The sequence below is a fragment of the Mustela nigripes genome, chromosome 1 (assembly GCF_022355385.1).
Source record: "Mustela nigripes isolate SB6536 chromosome 1, MUSNIG.SB6536, whole genome shotgun sequence".
NCBI lineage: Eukaryota > Metazoa > Chordata > Mammalia > Carnivora > Mustelidae > Mustela > Mustela nigripes.
This window is the reverse complement of record NC_081557.1, coordinates 86,752,878-86,779,068: the sequence shown is the minus strand read 5'-3', so window position 1 is coordinate 86,779,068 and position 26,191 is coordinate 86,752,878. Positions and strand designations below refer to the sequence as shown.

The 26,191-nt window shown below is 46.1% G+C and overlaps 1 protein-coding gene across 10 annotated transcripts in view; it reads left to right on the top strand.

Moving 5' to 3' along the window:
• The first annotated feature begins 13,922 nt into the window (after positions 1-13,922).
• The window catches only part of GRAMD1B (GRAM domain containing 1B), a 242,496-nt gene continuing 230,227 nt past the window's right edge, over positions 13,923-26,191 (top strand). For all 10 annotated transcript variants that reach the window (XM_059414796.1, XM_059414887.1, XM_059414871.1 and 7 more), the window contains exon 1: positions 13,923-14,323. Coding sequence is in view for 2 of the 10 variants with exons in the window: in XM_059414887.1 (XP_059270870.1) it covers positions 14,298-14,323 (26 nt within the window). In the remaining 8 variants the exon portion in view is untranslated. The remainder of the gene's footprint in view (positions 14,324-26,191) is intronic.

Below are 26,191 nucleotides of genomic sequence, written 5' to 3'. Positions count from 1 at the left end.
ACAGGGTATTGCCTGCAGATACAAAAGGCCTCGTGCCTGCTCAGGGCAGAAAAAAAGTCAGAAGCTCACTCTTACCATCTGGTGAGGCTTGGCACCGAGACATTTTACTACACAGAAATGAGTATCTGATGTGAGCAGGCTGGGTTCGGATGCTGGCTTTTCTGAGTAATAGCTTTTTGGATTCCCCACTTTTTCAGGCCCCAGAATGCGGCTCTAGCTTTGGACCCACCCCCAGTTCTGAAGCTGGTCTATTAGCCTGCATCATTCCCAGGACTGCTTCAGGATTAGAATGTTGGGCCCCAACCCTGCCAACCAGACAGGGACTCTTACCATGCTCAGCTCTTTCCAACTCTCTCCCCCCACAGATAGGAATTAGAATCCCCCAAAGATGGGATTCTAATTCCTATAACCCTGAATATTTTCTGGAAATGAACAGATCTCTTAGAATCATAATGCAGCTTACTTTTCCCCCCAACGTTCTTTGCAGTGGCCTAGAATTTCACACTTCTGTGTCAAGGCAAAAGAATACTTTCCTGGTGTAAGTACTTTTTTCCGAATTACAGCTAAGTTTTTTTGATCTGTAGACACCAGGTGGGACTGCCCAGGTGTCCTTAAACGGCTCAGGCTCTATAGCTAGGACAATCTCTCCCGTCCCATCTGGGGTCCGTTCATTCACCCAGACTTCTGCTACTGCTCCCTGACTCAAATGATCTCCTAAGACTCACCTCAAATGCCATTGACTTCAGGAAGACTCCCCTGACCTTTCTCTTCTCTCCAAGCTGGATGGTTTGTTCACTGCCCGTGGATCCCTTGTTTTCATTCCATTTATTTCCTACTTGCCCTATAATCCTGTGTTCATCTCGCCCTTCTTACTAGATCGCAGATTCCTTCAGGGAGCTGTCTGACATCTTGTCATTCTCGAGGCTTATGAATGGAAAAGAGAATTGAATTAAAAAGAAAACCATATTCTTAACATCATCTTTTTTTATACTTGTATTCCCCACCCCAGCCCTCAGACAGGAGAGGGCTTAATAGTTAGTTAAATGAACACAGATGCAATTATTTAAGCCTTCCTGGAAAGAACGTTCCATTTCTCTCTATAGCAAAAAGACCAGACAATCTTGGGTTAGGAGAGAACGGAGGAGGAAATGGGTATCAGGAACGGGGGACTTTGGGAATTCAGAGAGAGCAAGCTTTGTGTTTCTGGTGTCAGGGTAAAATGTTTGCGCTGGGCGCAGACTCCAACAGCATACTAAATAGCAGTAATAAAGCAAGGGCCAGACACTCGGGCTTTGACACCTGTAACTAAAAGATATTTTTGCAGCTCAGCCAAGGAATCATGTTATCATTTCCTTTATTATTAAGCAGCTGGTGCTTCTGAAATGCCCCAAGCTTTTACTTCTTTTCTGTTCTTTTAGCAGTGATATTTATTATTGCTGTCTTTTCCCATTTGTCTGCTGGGATTATCATCCTACATGACTCTATGCCTCCAGAGTAAACTGCTCCTTTGGAGGGTGTAAAATATGCTAGATCCTCAGCAAGAGAAATCAGTTTCTAGCATGGAGTCAGGAACTGGAGCTCCAATTAAATTAGAAGCCAGTCTTTTGGCAGAAGCCAGGCCATTTCAATAGTCTTTGGACTTCAAAGTTTTTTCTTCCTCCCTGTAGAAACTCTCTTTTCTTTCTTTCACAGGCATATTCAAAGAAAAAGAATCCCCTTAGAATCTTCTGGAAGCCCTTCTACTCTGCAGCAACTGGCTCCACTCTGTGTGGGCTTAGTTACTGGCACATTTTCTGTGCTCAGTTAACGAGTCACATGCATCCCTGCTGCTTTTATGGGTAGTGCAGGGACAAAGAGAAACACCGTATGTAAATGGTACATGGCCTAGAAAGGAGTGGGCCAACCAAAGATGGTGAGTTAGACCATAAGCATGGTCTAGTAGGCCAGAGACCTAAATCTTGGTGCTAGAGTTCCCTCACAAACAGTCCTCATACACTCGGCCTCCAGAGCCCCCATCACCCTGGCCAGAGGTGGTTGGAGACTGGCTGCAAAGGATGTGTGTTGCATCCCATCAGAGGTGCCTGAGAAGGCAGCTCACAAAAACGGGAGCCAAATGAGATCTTAGAGGGAAGGCTATTATAGAGATACTAAATCAGAAGGGATGGTCTTAAGTCATACTCTAAAGAGAGGCATACGGTATCAACAAATAGGAGAAGGCCAAGGCCAGAGGTTTAGCAGGGCTCCTTTGGAATTTGGTCCCAGGGTGCTCCAGTGTGTGTTTTTTTTAATAAATATAAAAATTAAAAATAAATTATATTTGCTTGAAAACTGAAGGTATCACCGGTCTCTCCAAAATGGATCGTGAATCTGATGCATGGAACCTTCTCTCCTGGGGTCACGCTTGCAGGAGCCACTATATTTGCTCCCCTGAACACATGAGTGCTGGGTTTCTAACGGATTTTCCCTTGTCAACTCCTCCACTCCCTACCTGCTCTCCACACAGAGGCCGGGGCCATCTTCCTAAGAAGTAATTGGAATACTGACGTTCTGCTGCTCCAATTCTTCAACTGCTTCCCATTTCACTGGAGATGACATCGGAAATCTGAACTCCTGCCCCCAGTCTACGAGGCTCTGCAAAGCTGTCCGCTTCCCCAGCTCCATCCTCTGACTCTCCCGTCCTTCCCTGCTCTAAGTCAGACACTGCAGCCTCCTTTCGGTGTCTGAAGCTGGCCAAATCCCTCAAGCTCTTCAACTCTGCACTTGCATTTTCTCTTCCTCAAACAACTTCCCCTGGATCCCCACAGGCTGGCCCCTCCTACCAGCTCGGCTCAGACGCCTTAAGAGGAGCTTTCCCCATCCTTCTGGCAAGTTCACAGCTGTGCTTTATTTTCTTCTTAACACTTGTCCTTACCTGAAATTGTTTACATGTTAATTTTCAGATTCTTCCCAGTAGACTGTGGAAGAGAAGACGTTTATTAATTTACGAGAGAGTGCACGCACACATGAGAGAGAGCATGAGTGGAGGGGAAGGACGGAGGGAGAGCGAAGCAGGCTCCCTGCTGAGCAGGGAGCCCGATGTGGGGCTCGATCCTAGGACCCTGGAATCATGACCTGAGCCGAAGACAGAGGCTTCACCAACTGAGCCCCCAGGCTCCCCTGAGAGGGAAGATATTTAATTGTCTTGTTGGCTCATGTTATCTCAGGTCTCAGACTCTCAGAGTTTGTTGAATGAATGATGTACACAAGGATTTAAGTGTACTTTGATGTCCGTGGTAAGCCTATCCCAATGGTAAGTTCATGTTGGCACAACTGGCTCTTAGGGACTCCAGTAGGACTCTGCTTTGGTAGCGTTTAGTTATGTATTTAATTGTCTCTCCTAGTGCTCAGTTAGAGATTCCCCAGTCTCTGCCTTTCTGGAAACTACAGTGGAGTTCAGGACTTTGGTCTTTTCGCTCTTCCACGATTTCCCAGAATCACCAGTGTGGGTCTGAGATAGCTTCTGGTATTTATTGCCGCACTCTGGGATGGCTCTGTCCGAGCCTGGACATGTGACCTGCAGAAGGGTGACTTCAGGTTCTCCCTAGGGCCTCTTCACTGAACTGAGGTTTCTCTTCCTGGTTCTTCTCCTGTGCCTCCCAAGTCTGTAGGACCCACAGGAGAGGCCCTTCCTGTGGTGGTTTCTAGTCAGTTGGTAAAGCAATTTCCAGGACTGACTCTGCAATGACCTCCAGGGTACCTGCCAGGCCTCCTTCCTGCCTGAACAGGCAGATGGAGCCTAGCGCTGGGAGGAAACTCATGTTGAGATTTGGATCCTGGGGTACTGGGTGGCTCAATCGGTTAAGCACCTGCCTTTGGCTCAGGTCATGATCCCTAGGTGTTGAGATCAAACCTTGCATTGGGCTCCCTGCTCAGTGGGGAGCCTGCTTCTCCCTCTTTCTCTGCCTCTCCCCCATTCATCCTTGCTCATGCGTACTCTCAAATAAATAAAATCTGAAAAACAAAACAAAACAAAAAACCTGGAGCCTGACTACCTGAGTCTGCATCCCAGCTATGCCACACGCTGGAGATGTAAACTTGATCTTGGGTTTTTTCATCAATAAATGGTCCTGACCTTGCAACCTGCTCAGTACCCAGCTCCGTAGGGACAGAACCCCTCTTTGTTCTCACCAGTGCATGCGGGAATGGGATCCAGAAGCTGGGCACCCCCACAGACCTCCATGTTGCTGACTGCACACCGCCACGTTGCCTGTATCATCATACTCCACCTTTCATCTCCTGTTTGGGGACCTCCCCACTTGGATGGCTGCCTAGTGCCTGTCACTGTCCTCTCCACATGCCATGTGCCATCTGCCTGGATGGGCTTTTCTCATCATGTGCCTCTCCCCATGCACAGGCCCCATTCCTGGCAGAAGACTTAACCTTCGGGTCCTAGACTTTGTTTGGAGTGTCCTGCAACCGAACCAGTTCTGCTAGTCCCTAACTCTAGGTGGAGTGACTGCTGGCAGGGGACTTTGACAAAGGACAAGGCATTTCCACGTCAGTCGTCACCACTGAATGGCTTCAGTGATTGCTCGTGCATGTGTGTGCTGTACTCAGCGCTGTTCAAAGCCATCTAATCAAGACTCAGCACCCACTTCTCAGATTTATCGTATAACCCAAGATCCCAAGTTGGCCTCCTAATTCCGCTTTTCCCTCACGTGTTCCGACCTGGTTTCTTTTTTGGTCTTGTCTTATTTCTTTCACACTAGGGAAAATTAGAGCCAGGGAAAGCCTTTTAAAAATAAAGTCTCTAACCTTCCGTGTTCTTGGTAGCCACTGCCAGTCAGGAATAGAGCCTGACATGGTTGAAAATTTAGATAGATTTTCTCTGTGAGACACTTCATGTTCTAAAGCTTATTAGCCATATTTCTGATTAGCTAATTGCCTGGCACCCCATGCAGGTTCATTAAGGTTTTTTTTCCCTTTGTATTAATTAGAAGAGGAAAGCAGAGTCAGAAGCAAATAAAGAGCTAATCCCAAGATTGGAAGTCAGTGGCGGCTTGAGAGAAGATGTGTGCCCAGGACAGGATACTTCTTAGAACCCAGACTTTGAGTACTTGCTCTGAGTCAAAGGGGTGCTCAGGAGTCCCCTCTCCAGGGTCAGAGACTTTGACCCAGCAGCCTGCACAAGTGGCCCAATGTGTTACCCCAAGGGGTGGAGTCCTGGAGAATGGGAGTTCTATATTTTAGAGACATGAGGAGGTATTCCAGGGAAGGAATATAGGGGATAGAGAGCCACTTTGGGCTCTTCCCCTATTCTCTCCTCCTCTTGGAGGAGTCTTTCCATTTCAAGCAATATGGAAGAAATCACCTAGGGTCCATCTAACCCAACGCTCTCATTTTTATAGATGAGGAAAGGGAGGCCTAAAGAAGGGAAATAATGAACCCAAGTTCAAATAGCTTATTTCCAGTGAACTTTGGACTTGAGTTTGGGCTTCCTGAGGTCTAGGCTTGTATCTATCTACCACCTCAGGCTGCTACTCATCCACATCCCGTCCATATCTTTTTGCTGCTATTTCACAGCAACGTGTCACAATACCCAGTGGGGAAAGGGTAGAGGAAGCCATTCTAATCCCTGAGGTCAAATGTGCTCTCTGAAAGAAAGGCCTGGAAGCTCTGTCTGGGCTCCTGGTAGAGCCCTGTTTCAATGCCAATAATAGATTCTGCAGGGTTGGGTCATGCCCCAGTCAGGGGAAAAGTCCTTACTGGATTAACAGGCATGGTTCCAGGGACTGAATCCCCACTGCCCTCACCTGAAAGCAGGCTTCTCTGAGCACCAATCAGTAGGTCATACAGACCAGATGGGTGTTCCCAGGAGGAGGCTGGGGGGGTGGGAAGAGAAGTCCCTGCTTGGCAGCCCTCCCCCAGCCAATCTGTCTTCTCTTTGTGCTGGGCTGACAAGGGGCAGCTGGTGACGCTGGCAGGAGATAAGCAGGGAAATGAGCTAAGGGCCTGTGGGCAAAGGCCAAATTGGGGGAGGGGAAAAGACGGTCCCAGAACACCTTTCCCTCAGATGCAAGCGCCTACCCTGGGGTCTAACTATTCAGTAAGCTGGTGCCCACAGACCTTGCCAAGGCAGGCAACAATACCCTGGCTAGCCACAAGCTCGCTCGCACTTGGACTCTGGCCGCAGTGTCCCTGGGTTTAACTCCTTGCTCTGCCCTTACTAGCTAGGTCATCTTGGGCACATTACTTCACCTCTTGGCACTTCGTTCTCCTTATCTAACAAAGGAGATAATGGTACCTTTCTCACTGCACGATTCCTAATTAAATGAGTAAATAAAAAGAAACTATGTCTGTTACCAGCGACCAGTTCTTAGGCCAACCAAAGAGAGGAACAGGTGGAACCCAAAAGCCAAAGGCACAGATACAACCTGAACTAAGCGCGACCCGGCACCGCCACAGGTTGGACTTGAACTAACAGGAGTCCCTGCTTGGATAGAGTTCCAGTTCAGGTTCCCACTCGGGCCCAAAGTGCTAATGAGGGGAGTGCTTCATCCTGATTGGCTGAAAGGGCCTCATTCTGATTGGTTAGAATTGGCCTCATCCTGATTGGTCCATATTGGCGGGCAACACAAGCTCTCATTGGCGCTTTTTGGAGCCAGGGTCCTCCGTTTTAAGTCCTGCTTTTAGAGGGGCTCATCCTGACCGCCTCCTGGTTTCTGTTCTGTAAGGAGAGCCACTTAGCAGTGCTAGCCACTGGTAAGCGCGCCAGGTGTGTGATGTTTTTCACTTGGAACTTGTTCACATGGTCCCTTGTCACACTTCTAACGGTGCCTGGAATCTGTAACCATTTACTACAGCAAACCTCCTTTTATGATACTTTTTTAGAAATTGAAGGTTTGTGGCCATGTTTCGCCAGGTAAACCTGTGGGTGCCATTTTCCAGAAGTATTTGCTCACTTACCGTCTCTGTGTCACATTTCGGTAATTCTCTCAATATTTCAAACTTTTTTGTAGTATTGTACTTGTTATGGTGATCCGGGATCTGTGGTTATGGTTCTCTGGAAGCTCGGATGATGGTCAGTAATTTTTTTATTTTTTTGCCAGTATTTTTTTTAGCAATGAAGTGTTTTTAAATTAAGGTATGGGCATTATTATTATTTCTTTAAAGTTACAATGGTATTGCATACTGAATAGACTATTGCGTAGTGTAAGTACAACTTTTATATGCTCTGGGAAACCGGAAAATTCATTTGACTCACTTGATTGCAATTTTTGCTTTACTGCAGTGGTCTGAAGCAGAAGCTGCCTGAGAGGTGTGCCTGTGAGGATCTGCTTTTATTATTATCATCATTAAACTTTAATAGGTTTTCTACACAGGAAAAACCAAACATTTGGCTTGAAATCTATCAGGCAGAGGCAGAGGGACTCCAGCTCCTGCAACCCCTGCACAATGACCGGCAGCCCCAGGGACTCTTCTGGCCTTTCTGTGGGTTTTTGTGTTTTGTTTTGTTTTGTTTTTTGTTTTCCCCCAGCCTTTGCCCTTTACAGGGACTGGTTTGGTCATGGGAACTTTTCAGGGTCATTTTTAAAGGAGTGGTAGGTTTTCTGACTCCTGAAAGGATCAGGATTTCAAAATTTGGAAAGTGCTTATCTTGCTAGAGTGACCGAGTGGTAGAGTAAGGCTTTGATTCTACACCTGTCCTTTTCTATCTATTTGGAATAGGGTTACCTCTGAGCCTTAGTTTTCTTGTGCAAATTGGGAGATGTGTTTTATCTCTCACAGTACTGTTTGCAATCCAAAAAGAATATGCTTGAAATGTTACATTCAGTTGTGAGACCATTGGGATTAGTATTTGTCACAGATAAAAGATCAGGTTCCCACATTAAATATTTAACTGTGTGGCTTTGGACAAGGTACTGAAGCTTTGTTAACACTTAACTTTCTCGGGTGCCTGGGTGGCTCAATGGGTTAAGTCTCTGCCTTTGGCTCAGGTCATGATCTCAGGGTCCTGGGATTGAGTCCCTCATTGGGCTCTCTGCTCAGCGGAGAGCTTCCTTCTCTCTCTCTCTCTGCCTGCCTCTCTGCCTACTTGTGATCTCTCTCTGTCAAATAAATAAATAAAATTAAAAAAAAAAAAAAGACTTAGCTATCTTGAGTGCCTGGGTGGCTCAGTTAGTTAAGCATCTGCCTCCAGCTCAGGTTATGATCTCGGGGTCCAGTGTGTTGGGCTCCTGCTCAGTGGGGAGTCTGCTTCTCCCTCTGCCCCTCCCCCTGCTCCTCCTCTCTCTCTAGCTCTCTCTCTTCCAAATAAGTAAATCTTAAAAAAAAAAAAAAAATTCTCTTCCTCTTCCACTGACCCTCTCCCCACTTGCACGCAATCTATCTCAAGAAACAAAAACAAAAGCTTAGGTTTCTCTTCTATAAAGTGGGGTGTGTGTGTGTGTGTGTGACTGAACCTAATTTCATCAGGTTAGTGTGCGAATTACAGGATATCTTGAATTGCTAGCACTCCCTACTATATCTGACACATTGTAATAGTTGTTCTACAATACTGATGTTTTACCCAACACCCCACCTCAGTCCCTTAATACATACACAGCTGCACACCTGCACACTCACACTGCAGATATTTCTGAGGACAAACACAGTAGCATCCTCTGATAACAAAACCACCCAAATATCCACCTTCTCTCTTCTCCAGTATCAGTTCCACAAATATAATTTGAATCACAGAAGCTTCTTGGTATATTTTGCCTGGGGGAAATAACAAAGCTTTGCTCTCCTTTCCTCTTGCCTTTACTCTTAATCACTTGGTTTCATTCCAGATCCCCTTAGGGGGAGAGGGGAAAGAGCCTCACTGTGTTTCTGGCCTGGAGGTACAGGTGGCCATGGCTGCCTTTAGGGTTCTGACTTCTTGGAGGGGACGAGTCAGACCTTTCCTCATCTGTGGCTGCTACCAAAGGGTGTCTGATGGTTTGACTTGACCCTGAGTGAACTATAGTTATTGGGAAAGTTTAGTTTGGAAGTTGGCCCCAGGTGGGGCTTTCTTGCTGGGGATGAATGGTGGGCTGAGTGTGGAATCCAAAAGGTTATGTTATCCTTAACAATACAATTGCCAGTTATTTTACAAGCAAAATGTGTTCATTCAGGAATAACAGATCATTGCAATTCATAACAAGCAAGCTACTGCAAAAACCATAGGCAAGTCCAGCAAAAGAGAGGAACATTATTTTATGGAAGAGAAGGAGGAAGCTGGGAGGGGTTGTTCTGAAGGAAAGTTCACTGGAGAAAAGCAAGAGGTCCGGAAGATGATGGTTTCTAACTAGCTGAGTTGCATGGATACTGGATCTCTTGTGGAAGATGTAACGTACATCTTCCCTTCTTGGGGCTTGTAACTGATGATTCTTTTCTGTTGACCTTTCTTCTGCTGGGGTCTGTAATTGACAGTTCTTCTTGTAATTGACATCAGTGAAGTATCCCTTTATTAATTTTCAGATATTTTGGATGAGAGGGAGAAAAACAATTAAATCACTGTCCTGGTTCCGCATGCCTGAGTTCCTACTAGAGGTGGGGAGAAAATTGTCTTGATTTTACTGTGTACACGCAGTGTACTCTCTGATCAGTTGATACCATAGCTCCTTTCATTTATTTATTTTTCTAGTTTTACTGATATATAATCGATATCTAGCACTGTATAAATTTAAGGGTTATAGCATAATGACTTCACTTCATATACTGTGAAATGACCACAATAAGCATGGCTCCCTTTCAAGCACTAACATGAGTCCTGTATCTTTCACATACTCTAGCTGATGGGCAGAGTCCAGTGTGTGGACCTCTGGGGGAGACAACTGAGAAAGGAATTTTCTTGTCTCCATTTCTTACTTAATTGGGTACTAATCAACATTTGTTCTATAATTGCCTCTCCAGTGAAAGAGAGAACTTGTCCTATAAAGTGTGTTCTAGTACACAATCTGCCTATGCTCCCCTAGGACTGAAATGACTATAGGGATACTAGGAGTTGTCATTTTGTCATTGAATTAATTTGGCCTCTTGCCCCATAAACTTTTTGAGCCTTAGCTTTTTTATTTTCAAAATGGAGGGGTGGCTATTTTCAACTTTAAGTGGTTATAAGGATATGGACGGAATATAGATAGATAATGAGTTTAAACATAAACATATATCACCTAGCACAGTGCTCAGCAGTTAGCAGCTGCTCAATTAAAGTTTTCAAAATTAAAAAAAAATTTTTTTTTTTTTAGAAGATTGTATTTATTCATTTGACAGACAGAGATCACAAGTAAGCAGAGAAGCAGGCAGGGGGGAGGGGGAAGCAGGCTTCCTGCTAAGCAGAGAGCTTGCGGGGCTCAATCCCAGGACCCTGAGACCATGACCTGAGCCAAAGGCAGAGGCTTTAACCCACTGAGCCACCCCAGGTGCCCCTCAATTAAAGTCTTTTTTAATACTAATGAAATATCCTTTTTTTGTTCCCTTCTGAGATTGCTTAAAGAGTATTTACTATTCGTTTCCTCCCACCTCTGAGGGAGCAGAGCAGTGGTGGGGATGACCGTCACAGACTTAACACTGCATGAGGAGAGAGGAAGGAAGGATAGGACTTGTGGATTCAAACAAACTCTGCTCTATCACCAGAGCTCTCCGTTGGCAACTAAGTGCTATGACTGCCCTTTCACTATTACAGCTTTAAGGGGACTCCCTGAAAGCCTGTCATGAGTTATGACCTTTCCAGAGGTCCTACAAACAGAGTAGGCACATTACTTGCTTGCATTTCCAGGGTGTAGCACATTGTTCCCTAAATCTGTGTCTTAGATCAGTAGGTTCCCAAACTTCTATGAGAAAAGGTTTCCTGATTGAATGCATTTAAAAGGTGAGGTGTGCTGTATCCCTTTTGTAAATTCACAGTGTTCATAAACATAAGAAAGGCTCTGGAAAGTCTTGCAATAAAAACAAAACACAAAAACAAAAACTAAAATCAAATGTGCTTTACTTTGCTTAACCCATTATTTATCAAACACACTTAACCGTAGAACCCTTTGTTGGAGTGCCACCTGGGAACATTCCAAGAAACTAGTGTTCCGTGGAACAGGTGGCAAGAAACGTTTGCGTAGTTCAAAGAACAATGGATAAGGACGCAAGAAATCACCACCATTTCAGCTTAAGCAATGAGTGCAAGTGATTTTCCTCTCTGGGCTGTAAAATGAAACATTATCTGATAGAATGTCTGGGCCTCCTTCCAGCTCAGTGAACCTGTGGCTATGCCTACGTTTATAGGAGGCGGTAAAAGTTAAAACACATGGACAACCAGATGTGCGTGGCTGCCTCCACACGTATAACCAGGGGTGCATGGCTGCCTCCGTTGATAGAGCATGCAACTTTTGATCTCAGGGTTGTGAGTTTGAATCCAACGTTGGGCATGGAACCTACTTAGATACACACACACACACACACCATATTCCTAGCTTCTGGGGATGGAACATCAGTATAAAAGAAATACATTCACATCAGAATAGAGCAGCACAGTGCCTGACAGCACATAATAAGTATTTAATATATTCTTGCTAAATGAATGAAGGAATGGGAAAAAGATGAAAATACATGCAAATGGAACAGACTGGTATTACAGGATCTTAAGTAAAGGATGAATGAGATCGTGAGTGATTGAGGTATGGTGGGAACACATTCAGGTAAAAATAAATTTTGAGCAGTTTCGAAAGGGATGGAAGATAATTAGTATATATTCACTTTCACTGTGTGCCAGATAATTTACAGATGTTATGTTAATCTTTGCAACCCTGTGGGGCTTAGAAGAGATAAGTAACTTGCTCACACATCCGGTACCTGGAGACGAAGTTGGGACTGACATATTTTGTTGGTTCATTTTGTATTGAGAACCATGCTAGCTGTTTCACATGTATTATTTTAGTTAATCCTCTCAACAGTCCTACGAAGGACATATTATGATCCCCATTTTCGAGATTAAGGTAGGTTGGATTATGAGAGAAGAGGGGAGGGATTAAGCAACTTGGCCAGGGTTAGCCAGCCAGTCAGTGTAAGTACGAGGTCTCTGAGAGGGCGCCCTGGCCCAGAGAGCAGTGTGGACAGTGTGAGTAACAGCTAAAATGTTTTGGGTTCCACATTCCAAGCAGTCTGCTTTTGGATCTCACTGATACCCGGACAGGGCCAATCACTTTCTCCACTTCTCATTCAGGGAAACTAAGGGTTAGAGAGGTTGAATATCGTGTTCAAGTTGACAGAGCTGGTGAAGGGTGGGGATGGGGTACCTACTTCAGGGTTCAAACTCCTACTCTGTTACCTGCTTTTCGATGGCCACGTTGGACAAAGTAACTGTTCCTGACTTAGAGTATAACTCCAGGGTAGGTCTTATCAGTCTCTGTCACTTCAAGCACATGGTATGAAGTAGGAATCATAACTTCCCTAAAGAGAGTATATGAGTGCACAGTGTTGGAACGCACCAGCAGGAAGGGGTCCTTGATACCATTGTCCTGAGGAGCAGTTTTCAGTGAGCTCGGTCATGAAATGCTCTGGGGCGCCTGGGTGGCTCAGACAGTTAAGCATCTGCCTTTGGCTCAGGTCATGATCTCAGGTTCTTGGGATCCATTCCCACATAGGCTCCCTGCTCAGTGGGAAGCCTGTTTCTCCCTTTGCCCCTCCCCTTCACTCATGCTTTCTCTCTCTCTCTCTCTCTCTCTCTCTCTGTCTCACGAAAATAAAAAAAAATAAAAGCCTTAAGAAGAAATGAAATTCACAAAGCCAGACACTTGTGAATGAGAAGACTCTGCCAGTGATAATAACATCTTCTGGGCAGGATTGCTAACACAATCCTGTCTTAACAATCCTGCCCCCTCCTCCGCACCCCCCAGGTCTTCTGGTGAGAAAGCCCTTTTGATATAGGTTGATATTACCAGGTAGGATTTTAGTTTCAATGTAAGAAGCACGTGGGGGAAGATGTGTTCTCTTTTGCGGGTACCATGAAAATATCTGTGTCAGAGAGTGGTCAGAATGCTGGGAAGGACAGAGAGGAAGGAGGAGTATGAGAAGTGGAAAATGGGAATTTTGTAAAGCACATCCTGTTAGCTGGATTTCTGGAAGATAGCAATAAGCAAGGATTTGTTCCTTCCCCTTTGGTTGGCCTCAGCATTGCTGTGTCTTTGGAGTTTTCCATTCTTCACAGCCTTCCTGGAAGCAGGGAGAGGTTAAGAAGCAGCTCTGGGTAGAGTAGACTGGTCAACTTGTAAACTGACTGGTTATTTTTCCCTGGTGGGCTCGGGTGACCTCCCAGAAACATGGGTGCGGGAGGGGAGAGTGAATGAATGAAGACTGACGGGCTGTCTCTGGGGCCACTCTGTGTAGAGTGCTTTTCTCTGGGCTTGGAAACTTGGGTGTCCTGACAACTGGATAACTCAGGTCTCCTTTTCAGCTAGCTGTGTGACCCTGGACCAGTCAATGCACCTCTCTGAGCACCAGTTTTCTCTGCAAAATGAGCACTTTAAACCAAATGAGTCCTCAGGTTCTACGCTGCTTTGTAAGTGCTGGGATTTAGACACTCCCTACGCAGGATTCCACCCCAGCCTGAAGACCCAGCAGGTCACCTGTGGGCTGGTCTACGCCATTCGCCTTCCTGGCACCCCTTTTCACAGCCCTGCTGAAACGGGGAGATCTGGTTTCCAGATGGGCCAACATCGTCTCCTAGCCGCCTGGCAGCCGCCTTTCTCGTGCTGGTTTCCGCACTAAACTTGAGGGTTTGATTTTAAAGGAGCGGTTGGTTTTAAAGGACCTGGCTGGTTGTGTGTCCCAGAGTTGCACCGCAGTGCTAAATATCTGAGCTAGGCAACACCGGGAGAATCCAGGCAGCAGGCTGCACCCGGAGAGGGAGGGGGAGGGGAGCAGGGGGAGGAGGGGGGGGGGGGGGGCAATGCATATATAGACCGTGGGGACACGCTGCGGTGATAGCAGGCGCAGAGCCAGCGGGAGCCTCGGAGCCCTGCGAGGCATCCGCCTCCCCCCAACCCCCGCCCCCGTACCTCCCACCCCGTCCCTCCAGGGTACAGACCGCGGTCCGGGTCCCCGCCCACGGTGCCAGAGCCCCGAGACCCTTGGGGAGCTGCGCCGCGACCCCCACCGGGACTGGGCTCCTCCGCTCCTCGCGTCCTCGGGCTCCACTCCTCCTCCCTGCTCCAGATGGGACTGGCTCTTCTCTTTGCAAAACCGGGCTCCCGGGGGGGAGATGCGGTGAGCAGCAGCCAGCAGCCGGGGCGCCCCGACCTGCGGGCCCCATGAGTGCCTCTCCCAGAAGACCCAGGTAAGAACTTCTCTCGACCTTCCTCAGTCCTGAGAGGAACACATCTGGGTGCCGGGGTGAGGATGGGGAAGCCCCGGGGAACCCGGAGGCTGTGGAAGTGTTGGGGTGGTGGTGAGGGTGCTGTTGGTTCTGAATCTTGAGTGCAGCTTCCAAGTTACCAGAGGGCACGAGAAAGCTATTAACATGGATTGTGGCCTGGCTGTGGTGTCCCCTCCTGAGAGGTGGTGTCCCCAGGAAACCACTGGGATAGACCATCTCTCAGGAATTTCCCGAGGTGGCTAAGCTGGCTTCTTTCTCTGTTCAGTTCTGGAGATGTGCTCAGGAGAGTGGTGAGGGCAGGGCTGTGGGTAGGGAGATCAAGTCTCCTTCTCTCCAGCTTTCTGGCAAAAGTTGATATTGGGGACACTGGCTTTCCCTGCTCAGGGTGGTGCTCCCCTCCCCCCACGGGGCTACCCCCATCAATTTTATGCCTATTTCCCTTACACTGTAGAAGTCCGAGGTTTGGGAAAAAGACAAAGTGGACATCATGAGGTTTATCTGAAGATGTCTACCTAGTGCGACTGGGGAGAGATTCTGCTTTTCCTAATTTCCTCCTAGAGTGGAGATGGAAGGTCAAGTAACTGGAGAAGCTCCTGCTTTGGGCCTAGGGGTGCATGGAGTCCCATTCCAGAAGAAATGGCTTTACTCCATTTCCAGGAGATGAGAAGTGGCCATTAGAATGAAGTTGTTAGAGCCCAAACAACTTGTTTGCAGCTGTCAGCAGACCTCCTGCCTGGAGAAACTTCATTCTTCCGGCAGTCCCTTAGCAGGCCACATTGCTCCAAGGCCACGTATGAACTGACACCTGATAGCAGGCTCCCAGGCTGAGGTCTGGTGGGCCTGGAGCAGTGATGGGGGTGGGGGGGTGAGCAGCACTGAGAGGGGAGTAAAGATTGTGCACATCACATCCACTTGGAAGATCCCTAGCTTTATCCAAGGAAGTTAAAAAAAAAAAAAAAAAGACTTGTAAAAAAATAATAAAATGTTTTCATGACAGTAGCAGATGTAAAACTCCCACCACTCTGGGAGACGATAAAGAAATTTGTGCAGGGGGCTGAGCTGTCTCCTCTGCCAGTGCTTATGTGGGCACATTACCTCTCGCAGATACAAAGAGTGATTTCTGGGGGAGGACCTCTCTGCCTAGGGGGCTTTTCAAGAGGGGCGTATTTCAGCTGGGGCTCTCTCTTGGAGCTCAGGTAGCGGATATGCGAAACAGGTGGGAAATACTGCCTTTCCATCTCCCACCCAGAAGTCCCCCTTTGCTTCTGGTCTGAACTTGAGGCTCGCCGTAGAGCAGGCACCCCAGAGAGACGCACCCAGGCTGCTGGTCTGGTGTGACCTGACCTTCTTCATTCAACAGCATTTAGGAGGTCAGAGGGCAACCTATAAACATATGTCTCCTGTGTGAGTCCTTCAGTCTTATGCTCTGAGTGAGGTTGGCATTTATTCCCTCCATCATTACCTCTGTTCCCAGGGCCTCTGCCTTTGTTCTTCTTACAGATCTTGTCTCTCTTGCTTATACCTGGTGTCCCTAGTCATGTCCCCTTCCCTGCTGCTCAAAACAAACTGCCTGTCTTTGATGGTGTGCAGTGAGGCTGCTAGAGAGGTCACCTGTGTTTGTCTGAGCTCCCCCCCACCCCCACCCCTTGGCCCACTGACTTTGTAACTTGCTCAGATCTTGTCCTCAACTTGCAACTTGGGCCAAGAGCTCCACTGGGCGTCCTCATCATTAGTATGTGGGAGACCCAGTCCCTGAGGGGCACGTGGAAACTCTGGTTTCTCTGGTCCACACGCAAAGGCTTTTGGGTGTGGAGATTTGGGGTTGGGCTTCGGTGTTAGTGTTGGAAAGAAACTGGTATGAGCAACAGATCCATATGGAGCCAAAGTGGGGTATTGTTGTCGCACCCCAATTTGACACTGTCACCTAATGTGAGTGCCTTGCTTGGTTTCTTGTCCAGATGTATTCTCAGGTCACAGGCCTTGAATGAAATCACATCTCTAGGGCGCCTGGGTGGTTCAGTCGGTTGAGTATCTGTCTTCGGCTCAGGTCATGATCCCACAGTCCCGGGAATGAGCCCCATGCCGTGGTTTCTGCTTAGCGAGGAGTCTGCTTCTCCCTTTTCCTCTGTGTGCTCTCTTTCTCTCTCTCGAATAAATCGTTAAAAAAAAAAAAAAAAAGAAATCACACCTTTATGAGGCGATTGTGCTATAAAGGTGGTTCCCGCCACCACCTTATTCCAGCCTTTGTTTTGGGAACTTAGCAGTCCTTTGATGTCTTTGCGGATGAGCTCACTATTGGTTCGCTGTCAGGGCATCCCCACCAGACACATCTGTAGTCTGTACACTTGTACCTGAGCCGCCGGCCCTGGGCTGCAGGTGCACTCGGGGGGGGGGGGGAGTTGTCACGGCTCTGCTCCCACCGCCTGCTGCTTGTGCACAGGTGGTGCGGGGCTCTTCGGGCTGTTATTTAACATTCTGCGATGAATAATCAACCGTTGCACTCACCCTGCCGAAGGCTTGCTATCTCTTGGGGTGCCTGTTACAGTTGATACTGCTTTGATTTTCTTTATTCTTTCAGCTTGATCAGGATCTTTTCTTTCTCCCTCTCCTTTCCCCCTTTTCCATCTGTGGATTGGTACATTTCATTTTCTGTCTAGGCATGATTATTCATCAAATTGTGCTAAAATCATCATCTCCTTGATTTGATCCAAAACCCTAATGCGCTGAAAGCAGAAACACTGTATGTATCTTTTGGACGCCGGGGTTCCATGCATACAGGGCTCTGGCTTCTAAGAGATGTTTCCGTGTCCACTGTGCTTTGTACCTGGTGGGTACACATTGCCCATCTGCAAAAGGAATGGACGTTGCCAGTAAGAGGCAGGAGGGTGGAAACAGTGTGATAGCAAAGGGGTGTGTGTGTGTGTGTGTGTGTGTGTTTTAGGAAGTGGGATTCTGAGTAGGCGTATGCTGTTAGGAGGGTCACCTTCAGTTGCTGAAACCCTTTTTTGGTGTGGGTGGCAGTGGAGTTCTTTGGAGAGGGGAGTGCTTGTTCTGAGACCCCGACAGGCATGAAGCAGGACGCATTTCTCCACCCTCAGCACCCACGTGGGCTTTTGGCACAGCTCAGGATCCCCTGGTGAAAGGAATTTTCTCTTTCTGAGCCTGAATTGTAGTAAGCCCAATGCAGAGGTGGCTGAGGGCTTCAAAGATCAGACATGGAGAGTGCAACTTGAGCATTTATTTAAAAAAAGAAAAAAAAACTTCAAGAAATTAAATATCGATTTATGCAAAACACAAAACCGGGGAGGTACCACCTGCCTGCCCACACTGACCCCCATCAGGAGTTGTAGAAGCTCAGTGAGTAATAAATGTATATCGGCTAGATGAAGGCGCATGAAGATAGGCAGCCCCTCCAGCTCCTCTCCCATTGAGCCTAACACATCTCAGGAATCCCATTGTCACATTCTCAGGGTCTGGGACCTGGGGAAGGGGTAGGGGATAGGAATGGGAATGGGTCAGAAGAGCCATTCCTGGAAGAGTTTGTGAGACCTGGAATCTAGTGGTTCCAGAAGTTGAGCACGGCCCAGGTGAGGCTGTTCGGACAAACAGGGCCCGTGGGAAGGAGAAAAAGAATAAAAATGATGCAGGAGGGGAAGGCGGGGCAGCAGACAGAGGAAGCCAGTGGACTAGAAGGGGGATGCAGACACTAAGTGCGAGAAAAGGTGAAAGAGGGGGAGAGAGAGGATTAGAGAAGGCAGTACCTTGTCTGCAGGTTCATTCTCTTCCCCTTTTCCTCTGGCCGGGGGGAGAAAGCCAGCCATCCAGCCGAGCAGCATGGTTTTTGTGCTCCTGGAGTCTTCTCATTGAAGCTGTCAAGCCTCAACTTTACACGGCAGCTCCTTCTATTTTTACATTTTGCAGAATTGAAATTAAACAAATGACCCTGGGATGGCGTGTTCATGAAGATTTTATCCAGCACACCCACACAGCCAGTGCCGGGGTGGCTGAATATTTAGCATAATATTCCACTTAATCAGATAAGAAGGCATCCTCCAGAGAAGCTGGGGCTTTGATAATAGCCTATGAAGAGCTGCTTTGATGAGGGGGGGCAGAAGCCAGAACCTTGTTCTCTGGCTTGGTTGGGCTTGTTAGCAGGAAGAGTTCCAGTGAACTGCATTCTGGAAGAGCTTAGCATTTCCCCTCCCATACTTTTTTTTTGGCACTGGATTTGATTCCAGCCTTTGTGAACCTTCTTGGTCCATTTCTCCTTGGAGATCTCACTAAATGCAAAAGAAAGTGTTCGCTTTGGCTGAACTTGCTCCGAGTGGAAGCCCTGCTTAGAATCTGGGCGCTCGCCCTCTTTGTCGGCCTGTCCAGGGAAGTTCACGTGTACTGTGCTGGTGTTACTGTGCTTAGACAGCAAGAATAAGGATGCTGCACAACTTGTACTTGGTTAGAACTCAGCGCAGATAATGTTTTGTTGGTTTAGACCTGGACTTAGTTCCTAAGTCCCTGGAGATTTAGTAGCAATTAAATGCATGCCCCTGACACATAACCATTCTTTTGGAGGAAAGAAAAACAACAATGCCTGTTAAGGGGACCAATTAATAAGACAGGGTTGGTTGGGTAGATGTAAAAATAAGACAGGGTTGGTTGGGTAGATGTAAAAATGCAGGACTCTTCAAAAGGCTTGCCACTCTTGTGCACGTATAGGGGTTTAATAGGAGATCTGTGGGCTCTTTTGTCATTAATATTTAATGTTTATCTGCTTCCCCACCTGTTAACCTCTAAAGTGGTATTTTGACAAATCCAGCAACAGAGGCTGGATAGCAAGACTGCTGTTCAATCAGTCCTGACCTCAAAAAGAGCAATGGATCGGACAGGGTGACTCAGAAGGAGATCTTCTTTCTGCTGGCTAGCCTTGCAGAGGCTGATCTTTCTCTCCAGAACCAAACAGGCTTACTAGTCTATTACTAGAATATTCCCAGCAGTGACTATAAAAAGGTGTCTCCGTCTCTGACGCAGAGAGCAATGGAAAGCATTGACACAAGCCATATGGGTGTATGTTCAAAGGCCCAAGGAAATGAAGGATTGACAGTCCATTAAGACAGAAACAGAAGCTGATTTCCTTCCCTTCCCTCCAGTTGAGCATCCGTGTATGTTTTCTCTCTGTGCTCTTTCTTCCTGGCTATCTGGTTCAGGCAGTTTGTCTGGCATGCCTTTTTAGCCAAGGAAACTTCCTTTTGTATCTTGGAGAAAAAGGGAAAAAAGATAAACCCAAGTCAGAACTTATCTTTACCACTGTCAAGTTCAGAGGATGGCCTCCTAGGTTGTAAAGCCTTTGTCCATCACTCAGCCCAATGGTGCACGATTGCAGTGTCCATCCTACAGCCACCAGAGCCAGAAACGAATGTCCCCATCATTTCTTGGCCATACGTTGTCCCCAGACTTCTATACTTGGACTCTGAGTCTCTTTGTGCTCCAGTCTTTATTTAAATGAATCCCCAGGTGCTGGCGTGTAGGTGGTAGGGTCCTGGGATCCAGCCCTGCATCGGGCTCTCTGCACTTGAGGGAGCCTGCTTCTCCTTCTCCCACTCCCCCTGCTTGTGTTCCCTCTCTTGCTTTCTCTCTCTCTGTCAAATAAGTAAAATCTTTAATAAATAAATAAATAAATAAATGAATAAATGAATCCCCAGAATGAGCTTCTCAACTTGTTTGGAAGTAGAAAGCTTACACAGAGTCTTATCCAAAAGTTTCCCCTTTCCTGGTGAAGATGACATAGCCATCTCATAAGTATGGACAGTTAAAGAAAATCATCTTGAACTCTTCATTATTATTATTTTATTCTGCTGAAATACCATTGGTATTACATGTTACTGAGCAGAGAGCTCTTTGTTATGCAGAATCATTATTAACTGCCTTTTAGAGTTGCAATGTACAGACACAATGCCCAAGATCACATAGGCAGGAAGTGGTAGAGTTAGGACCTAAACCAATGTTCTATTTTTAAATACTGTGATCTGTTCTTAAATACTATTCTTGAATACTGTGATACCATTTTTTCTCTTGTGGATTCCACTCTAAATTTTCAGTGTCCTCTTTTTTTTTTTTCCTTTAAAGATTTTATTTATTTATTTGACAGAGAGAGAGAGAGATCACAAGATCACAAGTAGGCAGAGAGGCAGGCAGAGAGAGAGAGTGGGAAGCAGGCTCCCTGCTGAGCAGAGAGCCCGATGCAGGGCTTGATCCCAGGACCCTGAGATCATGACCTGAGCCGAAGGCAGAGGCTTTAACCCACTGAGCCACCCAGGTGCTCCTTCTTTCTCTCTCTCTCTCTCTTTTTCATATCCTCTCCCATGAGCTGTCATTAGTTCTTTTTCTCTGCAGGTTAGGGGTATACAAGCATCTCCTTGTAGCTGGGACACAAAGGGATTTCTCAAAATATACATACCTATGCAGACCTAATTAAAGGACTTTAGAACAAAGAGGTGGACTATTACTTTCTTTGGCACTTCCTGCCTTCCTTTCATGTTTTGGTCTGTTAATCACTGCCAAATTTTCTTGACATTTAAGTCAAGGAAAATGCTGAATGAAAGTTGGCATTATATCTACTTCTTGTAACTGCGATATCCCTCCTTCTCTTGTAGATTACTGTGAAGGAAGAGTCTTGCCCCCTAACCTGTTGCAGTGGAACCAGTGGCTAAATAAATTTCTGTAAGGCAAAGAAAGTATAGGAGAATTAAGGGAAACTGCCACTTCCAAAAGAGAGCAAGTCCCTTAGGATTCAAATCTCTGTCAGTCCGTCTTTTGAGGTCTTTCTTTAACTTGGCTGAGGCCATTCCCTCCATTTGAACTCAGTTGGCAACAGTCAATAGAGAGTGTTAATTTCTGGTCCTGGCTGGTGTTTTGCATGCATGAGCTTCCTGCTATTGGTCTGAAAAAGCACGAACCCAGGTAAATAAGACTGTGCTGAGGGCTTTATTTAGCAGTTAAACCAACCCCAGCTGAAGGATATATTTTGGCTTGTCAAGAAGCAGGAACAAGTTAGCTGGGACTGCTGATCTGTGTTCTTAGAGTGTTTGCCCAACCATGGATAAGACGAGAGGATTTATAAAGCCAGGTTTAAAAATTAATTTCATCTGTTCTTTTTTTTTTTCTCCTAAAATATGATCATTCTTAACCCATCTAGATGCCACAGGAACGGGAGTTCAATGCTAGTGCTAGGTTTCAACTCTTCTACCTGAAGCTTGATCTCTCTTAGCAACAGCCAAATTTAATTTAGGGATGGAGTGTTGGGGCTGTCTTGTGTACCGGTAATAAAATCATCATGCTGCGATCAACTTTTGAGAACTGATTTTGGGACAGGATTAAAAGCAGTACAAACAAGACCAAAATAGGAGAGTAAGGAATCCAGACATTTGCACTTTTTGTGGCATTTATTCCTTTGTGAGCAGTGGAGAGAAATGAGTTGATGGGTCGGAATCCAGGTTTTCTAGAGCACCGGTGAAGTGTCCTCACCTCTTGTTCTTTGCTAAGGCATCTCTGCCAGCTGTGGACAGGATGTAACATATCCTTACCTCTATTTTATTCTGTTCTTATTTCTGTCATTTTTTTTAAACCACATCCTCTCTTTATATTCTTGCAACAAATGCCTGTTAAACAAGAAACCAGATGAGTATTGGGGATGCAGAGTTAGAATAAGATGATCCTCTCTTCAAAGAGCTCGTGATTTCTAGTAAAGAAGGCAAAGTAGAAGAGGCAAAGATAACTTGTTAACAGCTTTAAAGAGGTTGAGAATAAGGTGGCATGGGAACACCAAGTCCAGAGCAGTGAGCAGAGCAGCCCAGGTCAAACTGAGAAAACCTGTTCAGAGGTTTATATAAGGTTGTATTTGAGCTGGGTTTTAACGGGCGAGTAGGCATGTTCCAGATGGAGAAGGACAGAACCTTCTAGAAGTTGAGGCAGTGAGCCTGGAACAGCATGCTGGAGTCCGATTGTGAAGGTCCACTTACATAGCTTGTACTTAACAAAGGCGACAGGGAGCCAAGACATTCTTCAGCAGGAGGACAAGAACAGACTCATTTTTTCTATGAGAGTAGGTGGCAGCCATGGTGAGGGTAAACAGAAACAGGGAGAGTCCAAAGACCAGCTTGCCATTAAGGGGCCGCTGAATAGTCCAGGTGAGATTTGATGGGGGCTCTGAAGTCGGGCAGGAAAGTTTGGAAGGGAATATCCAGTTTTGAGAATTAGTTTAAAAAGGAGTCCTCAAGACGGAGTAGCAAGTGGATGATGGAGGCTGAGGGAGGCTGAGGGAAGGAAGAGGAGGAGACATACATTACAGTAACATTCTCGCTCCATGTTGTCTGAACTGGGCCGTTAGCCATAGACGGAGATGTGAAGTACCAGAAAAGAAGCATAGTGGAAAGAGAAGGTAAAGGGAGGGGGGACAGAATGAGGATTGAAAAGAAGCTCCTGGAGTAGAGATGTACTGAGTCCTTTGTGAAGTTAGCAAAAACAGGTTCGGTGAAGTGGTGAAGGAAGTTGGGATGGGAGCCAGCCAGTGACATTGCCCAAAGCTCTGGAATTGAAGGCAACAGAGAGTTCTGGAACATTACTCTCAATATTTGAGGAGGAGGACATGACAACCTAGAAGTGAGAATGAAAAGGTCTTTAGAAAGAAGGGAATCTCTGAGCTTCTGCCTTTGGTTCAGGTCATGATCTCAGGGTCCTGGGATCGAGTCCCGCATTGGGCTCTCTGCTCAGCGGGAGCCGGCTTCCCCCTCTCTGCCTATCTGTCAGCTTGTGATCTTTGTCTGTCAAATAAATAAGTAAAATCTTAAAAAAAAAAAAAAAGAGGGGAATCTCTTGAATACACTTTTCAATAAAAAGGAAACTACTGGATAGAAAGGGAGGGGTTGAAGAGAACAGGAAAGAGAAGAGACAGCTAAGAGAGCAGAGTTGTTAAGAACTCAGAAGGTGTTAAAAAAAAAAAAGGAACTCAGAAGGTAACAGAATCTAACAAAAAACAAGGTCAGGGGTTAAATTTGTACAGGGAGGAATGGAAGGGTACGAGTATGTATGGCATGCCAAGCATCGTGCTAGGTATTTTATGTTTATTGATTTATTCCATTTTCATTAAAACTGTACAAGGAGAGAAGAGGAATGCCCCTTTCTTTGGAGGAGGTGGGAAACAGCAAAAGGTGTTACTTTCAGAAATGCAGCTGTGAAGAGCCATGGAGAGTAGCTTCAAGTAGTAACTTCTACTTCCTCTGTGAAGCAGAGGTGAAATCATCTTCTGAGAGTGTCCCATCCAGACACAATATCCGTTAACAGCCATGTATTCATCCATGTTAATAACTTCTGAGAGTAGAACAGAAAGTGAGGTGAAGAAGAATGGAAAATTTTCAGCGTCAAAATTACTGACTTCGGACAAGCAGAAAGATTTCCATATAGAGTTGACACCTGTTGGAGCTGGAAAATATACCCTGTGATGGCTCCATCGTCTCAATCCTCCCCCTCCCTGGGAGCGGGGCAGAGCGAGCCACGGGTTGTAATTCTCCTGGGGAGTAGATGCATCCCATAGGTTTGGCAAAACCACAAGTCATTGAGAGTGATGTTGAGACTATTGAGGAAAGGGACTTAGAGGAAAGTAAAGCCAGAACGATGCAGAGAACTTTTGAGAAGACAGAGAAGGCATCTAAAGGAGTAACAGAGTAAGAAATCTAGAGAACTGGAGGTTGAGACTCTGAAGACCTTAGAGATACTTTGAGATTCTGGGGTTGACATCTGGATAAAAAGTTGTTTCAAGCAGGATGCTTGTCAGTGACCCCCTACCTTAAATTGGCATTGTCTTATTTGTATTATCAAACGATGGAGCTGTTTATTTCTGGATAGGTGACCAAAAAGGGCTGTGAAATTCTGCACTGTTTGGTCCCCATCCATCTGCTGGGGTGAGGTAGGTGTGGCTTCTCTGGGAACAGAGTGCTGTTCGTGTTTGCTGCCCACCAGGTGCAGAGCCCAATGAACAGGTATTTTGAGGAATATCTAAAACATGTGACTACAGGCTTTTTCCACCTGGGCCTTTTGAAAGTCCAAGCCACACTTCTGTTTTGTTTTGTTTTGTTTTCTTTTTTTTTTCTTTTTTTTTTTTATTTTCAGCATAACAGTATTCATTATTTATTCACCACACCCAGTGTTCTGTTTTGTTTTTAATGGGATTTATCATTTTCTCTTATTTTATGTCATTAGTGGCTTAAAATAAACACGTCCCTTCCAGAGAACATTTTCTGTTTCTCAGTTCATGAACTTTTAGGTTTAAAAAGTGAATTTTCTGGGCCATTCCCCACACACCATTCCCGCCAGGTAATAAAATGGCTTCCATTTTCATCCAACCTGGCATATCAGAGGGGCTGACTCACCACTGGGCCACATGCTTCCTACCAGTATTGTCACCAGAAGCTGAGCCTATGATGGGCCTGCTGAGGCCGACAAAGGATCTTTTTGTCATTGAGAGAACAATTACAGCAGGCGATGAGCCTGTCTGTGTGGCCCTTTCTGACTTGTTCTGTTAGCGTTTATGGTTTGTCTACCTGGATGCTCCGTCTCCCCTGGCCTCCGCCTCCCAGCCCCAGACTCAGCCTCAGGCTCCCTGCTTCTAGACGTTGTTGTCTGGATCATTGCAATCTCTGTAGTTTGGTGCAGCTGCACGTCTCTGTTCTGCACACAAAAACCAAAGAACACAATCTGTAGATATCTGTGAACAATTGGTGTCAACCTTCCCCTCTCCTTCCCCAAAAAAGCTTTAGAAGTCAGGAAAAAATGTTTCAGCCGTGTTTTATCTGCCTGTTTGTTCACCTCAATTTCAGAGCACTGGAGCAAGGTTCTAAAACATCTTTTCTAGGTCAGTCTGCTATCCTTCCTTACAGCCAGTTCTGGTTTCTTCCAAGGCTGTTACAGTGGCAGGTTGAAGGCAGGGCTTCAGTGTAGACAGCAGACACAATTCCCCAGGTGGTGATCTGTCCATGTGTCCTTCTAGTGACTCAATCATTACTTAGCTCTGTGATGAGCTCTGGACAAGAAAGAGTAAGAATTAAGTTGTCTGTTGCCTTCTGTAGCTTCACTTCTATGGATTCTTGGCCATTAAGGGGCCTAGAATGATCTCATTTAACTTTTTATGGATGAGGAAAAGGAAGCCCAGAGAAAAATCAATCATCAATTTGGTTGGTGGCAGATCTGGGACTGGTACCCTCGCTTCTTGACGTAGAATTTAGCGTTAGCAATTTAATCTCCAGTTGTTGGAGGAGGATATTTTGAGGTAATATTTTGAGTAGAAGGGGGTTCCACTTAGATGACAGCTTGTGGGGGCAGCACATAAAGTTTTCTGGTCCTCAGTTTGCCCTACATACAGATTACCCTGTGAGGTTTTCATCCTGTATCCGACGGGTGAACGAGGGGGCTGAATCTGTTGCCCCCTTCCCTTCCATACATATGGAGGGTATGTGTGTGAAGGAGAGTAATTTGAATGTGTAAACATTGTTTTACCACTACACGTTTAAAACTTGTGTGTAAGACTAGCAAATAGAAACTGATCTTCTGGTTGTTCATAACATGTCATCCTCTGTTAACAGGCAAATATTGTTTTGTGGTTTTTTTTTTTAAAGATTTTATTCATTTTTATTTTAGAGAGAGAGCGAGAGCACATTTGCGGACGTGAGCGGGGAGGAACAGAGGGACAGAATCCCAAGCAGACTCTGCACAGAGTGTGGAGCCTGACCTGGGTCTTGATCTTATGACCCCAAGATCGTGACCTGAGCTGAAACCAAGATTTGG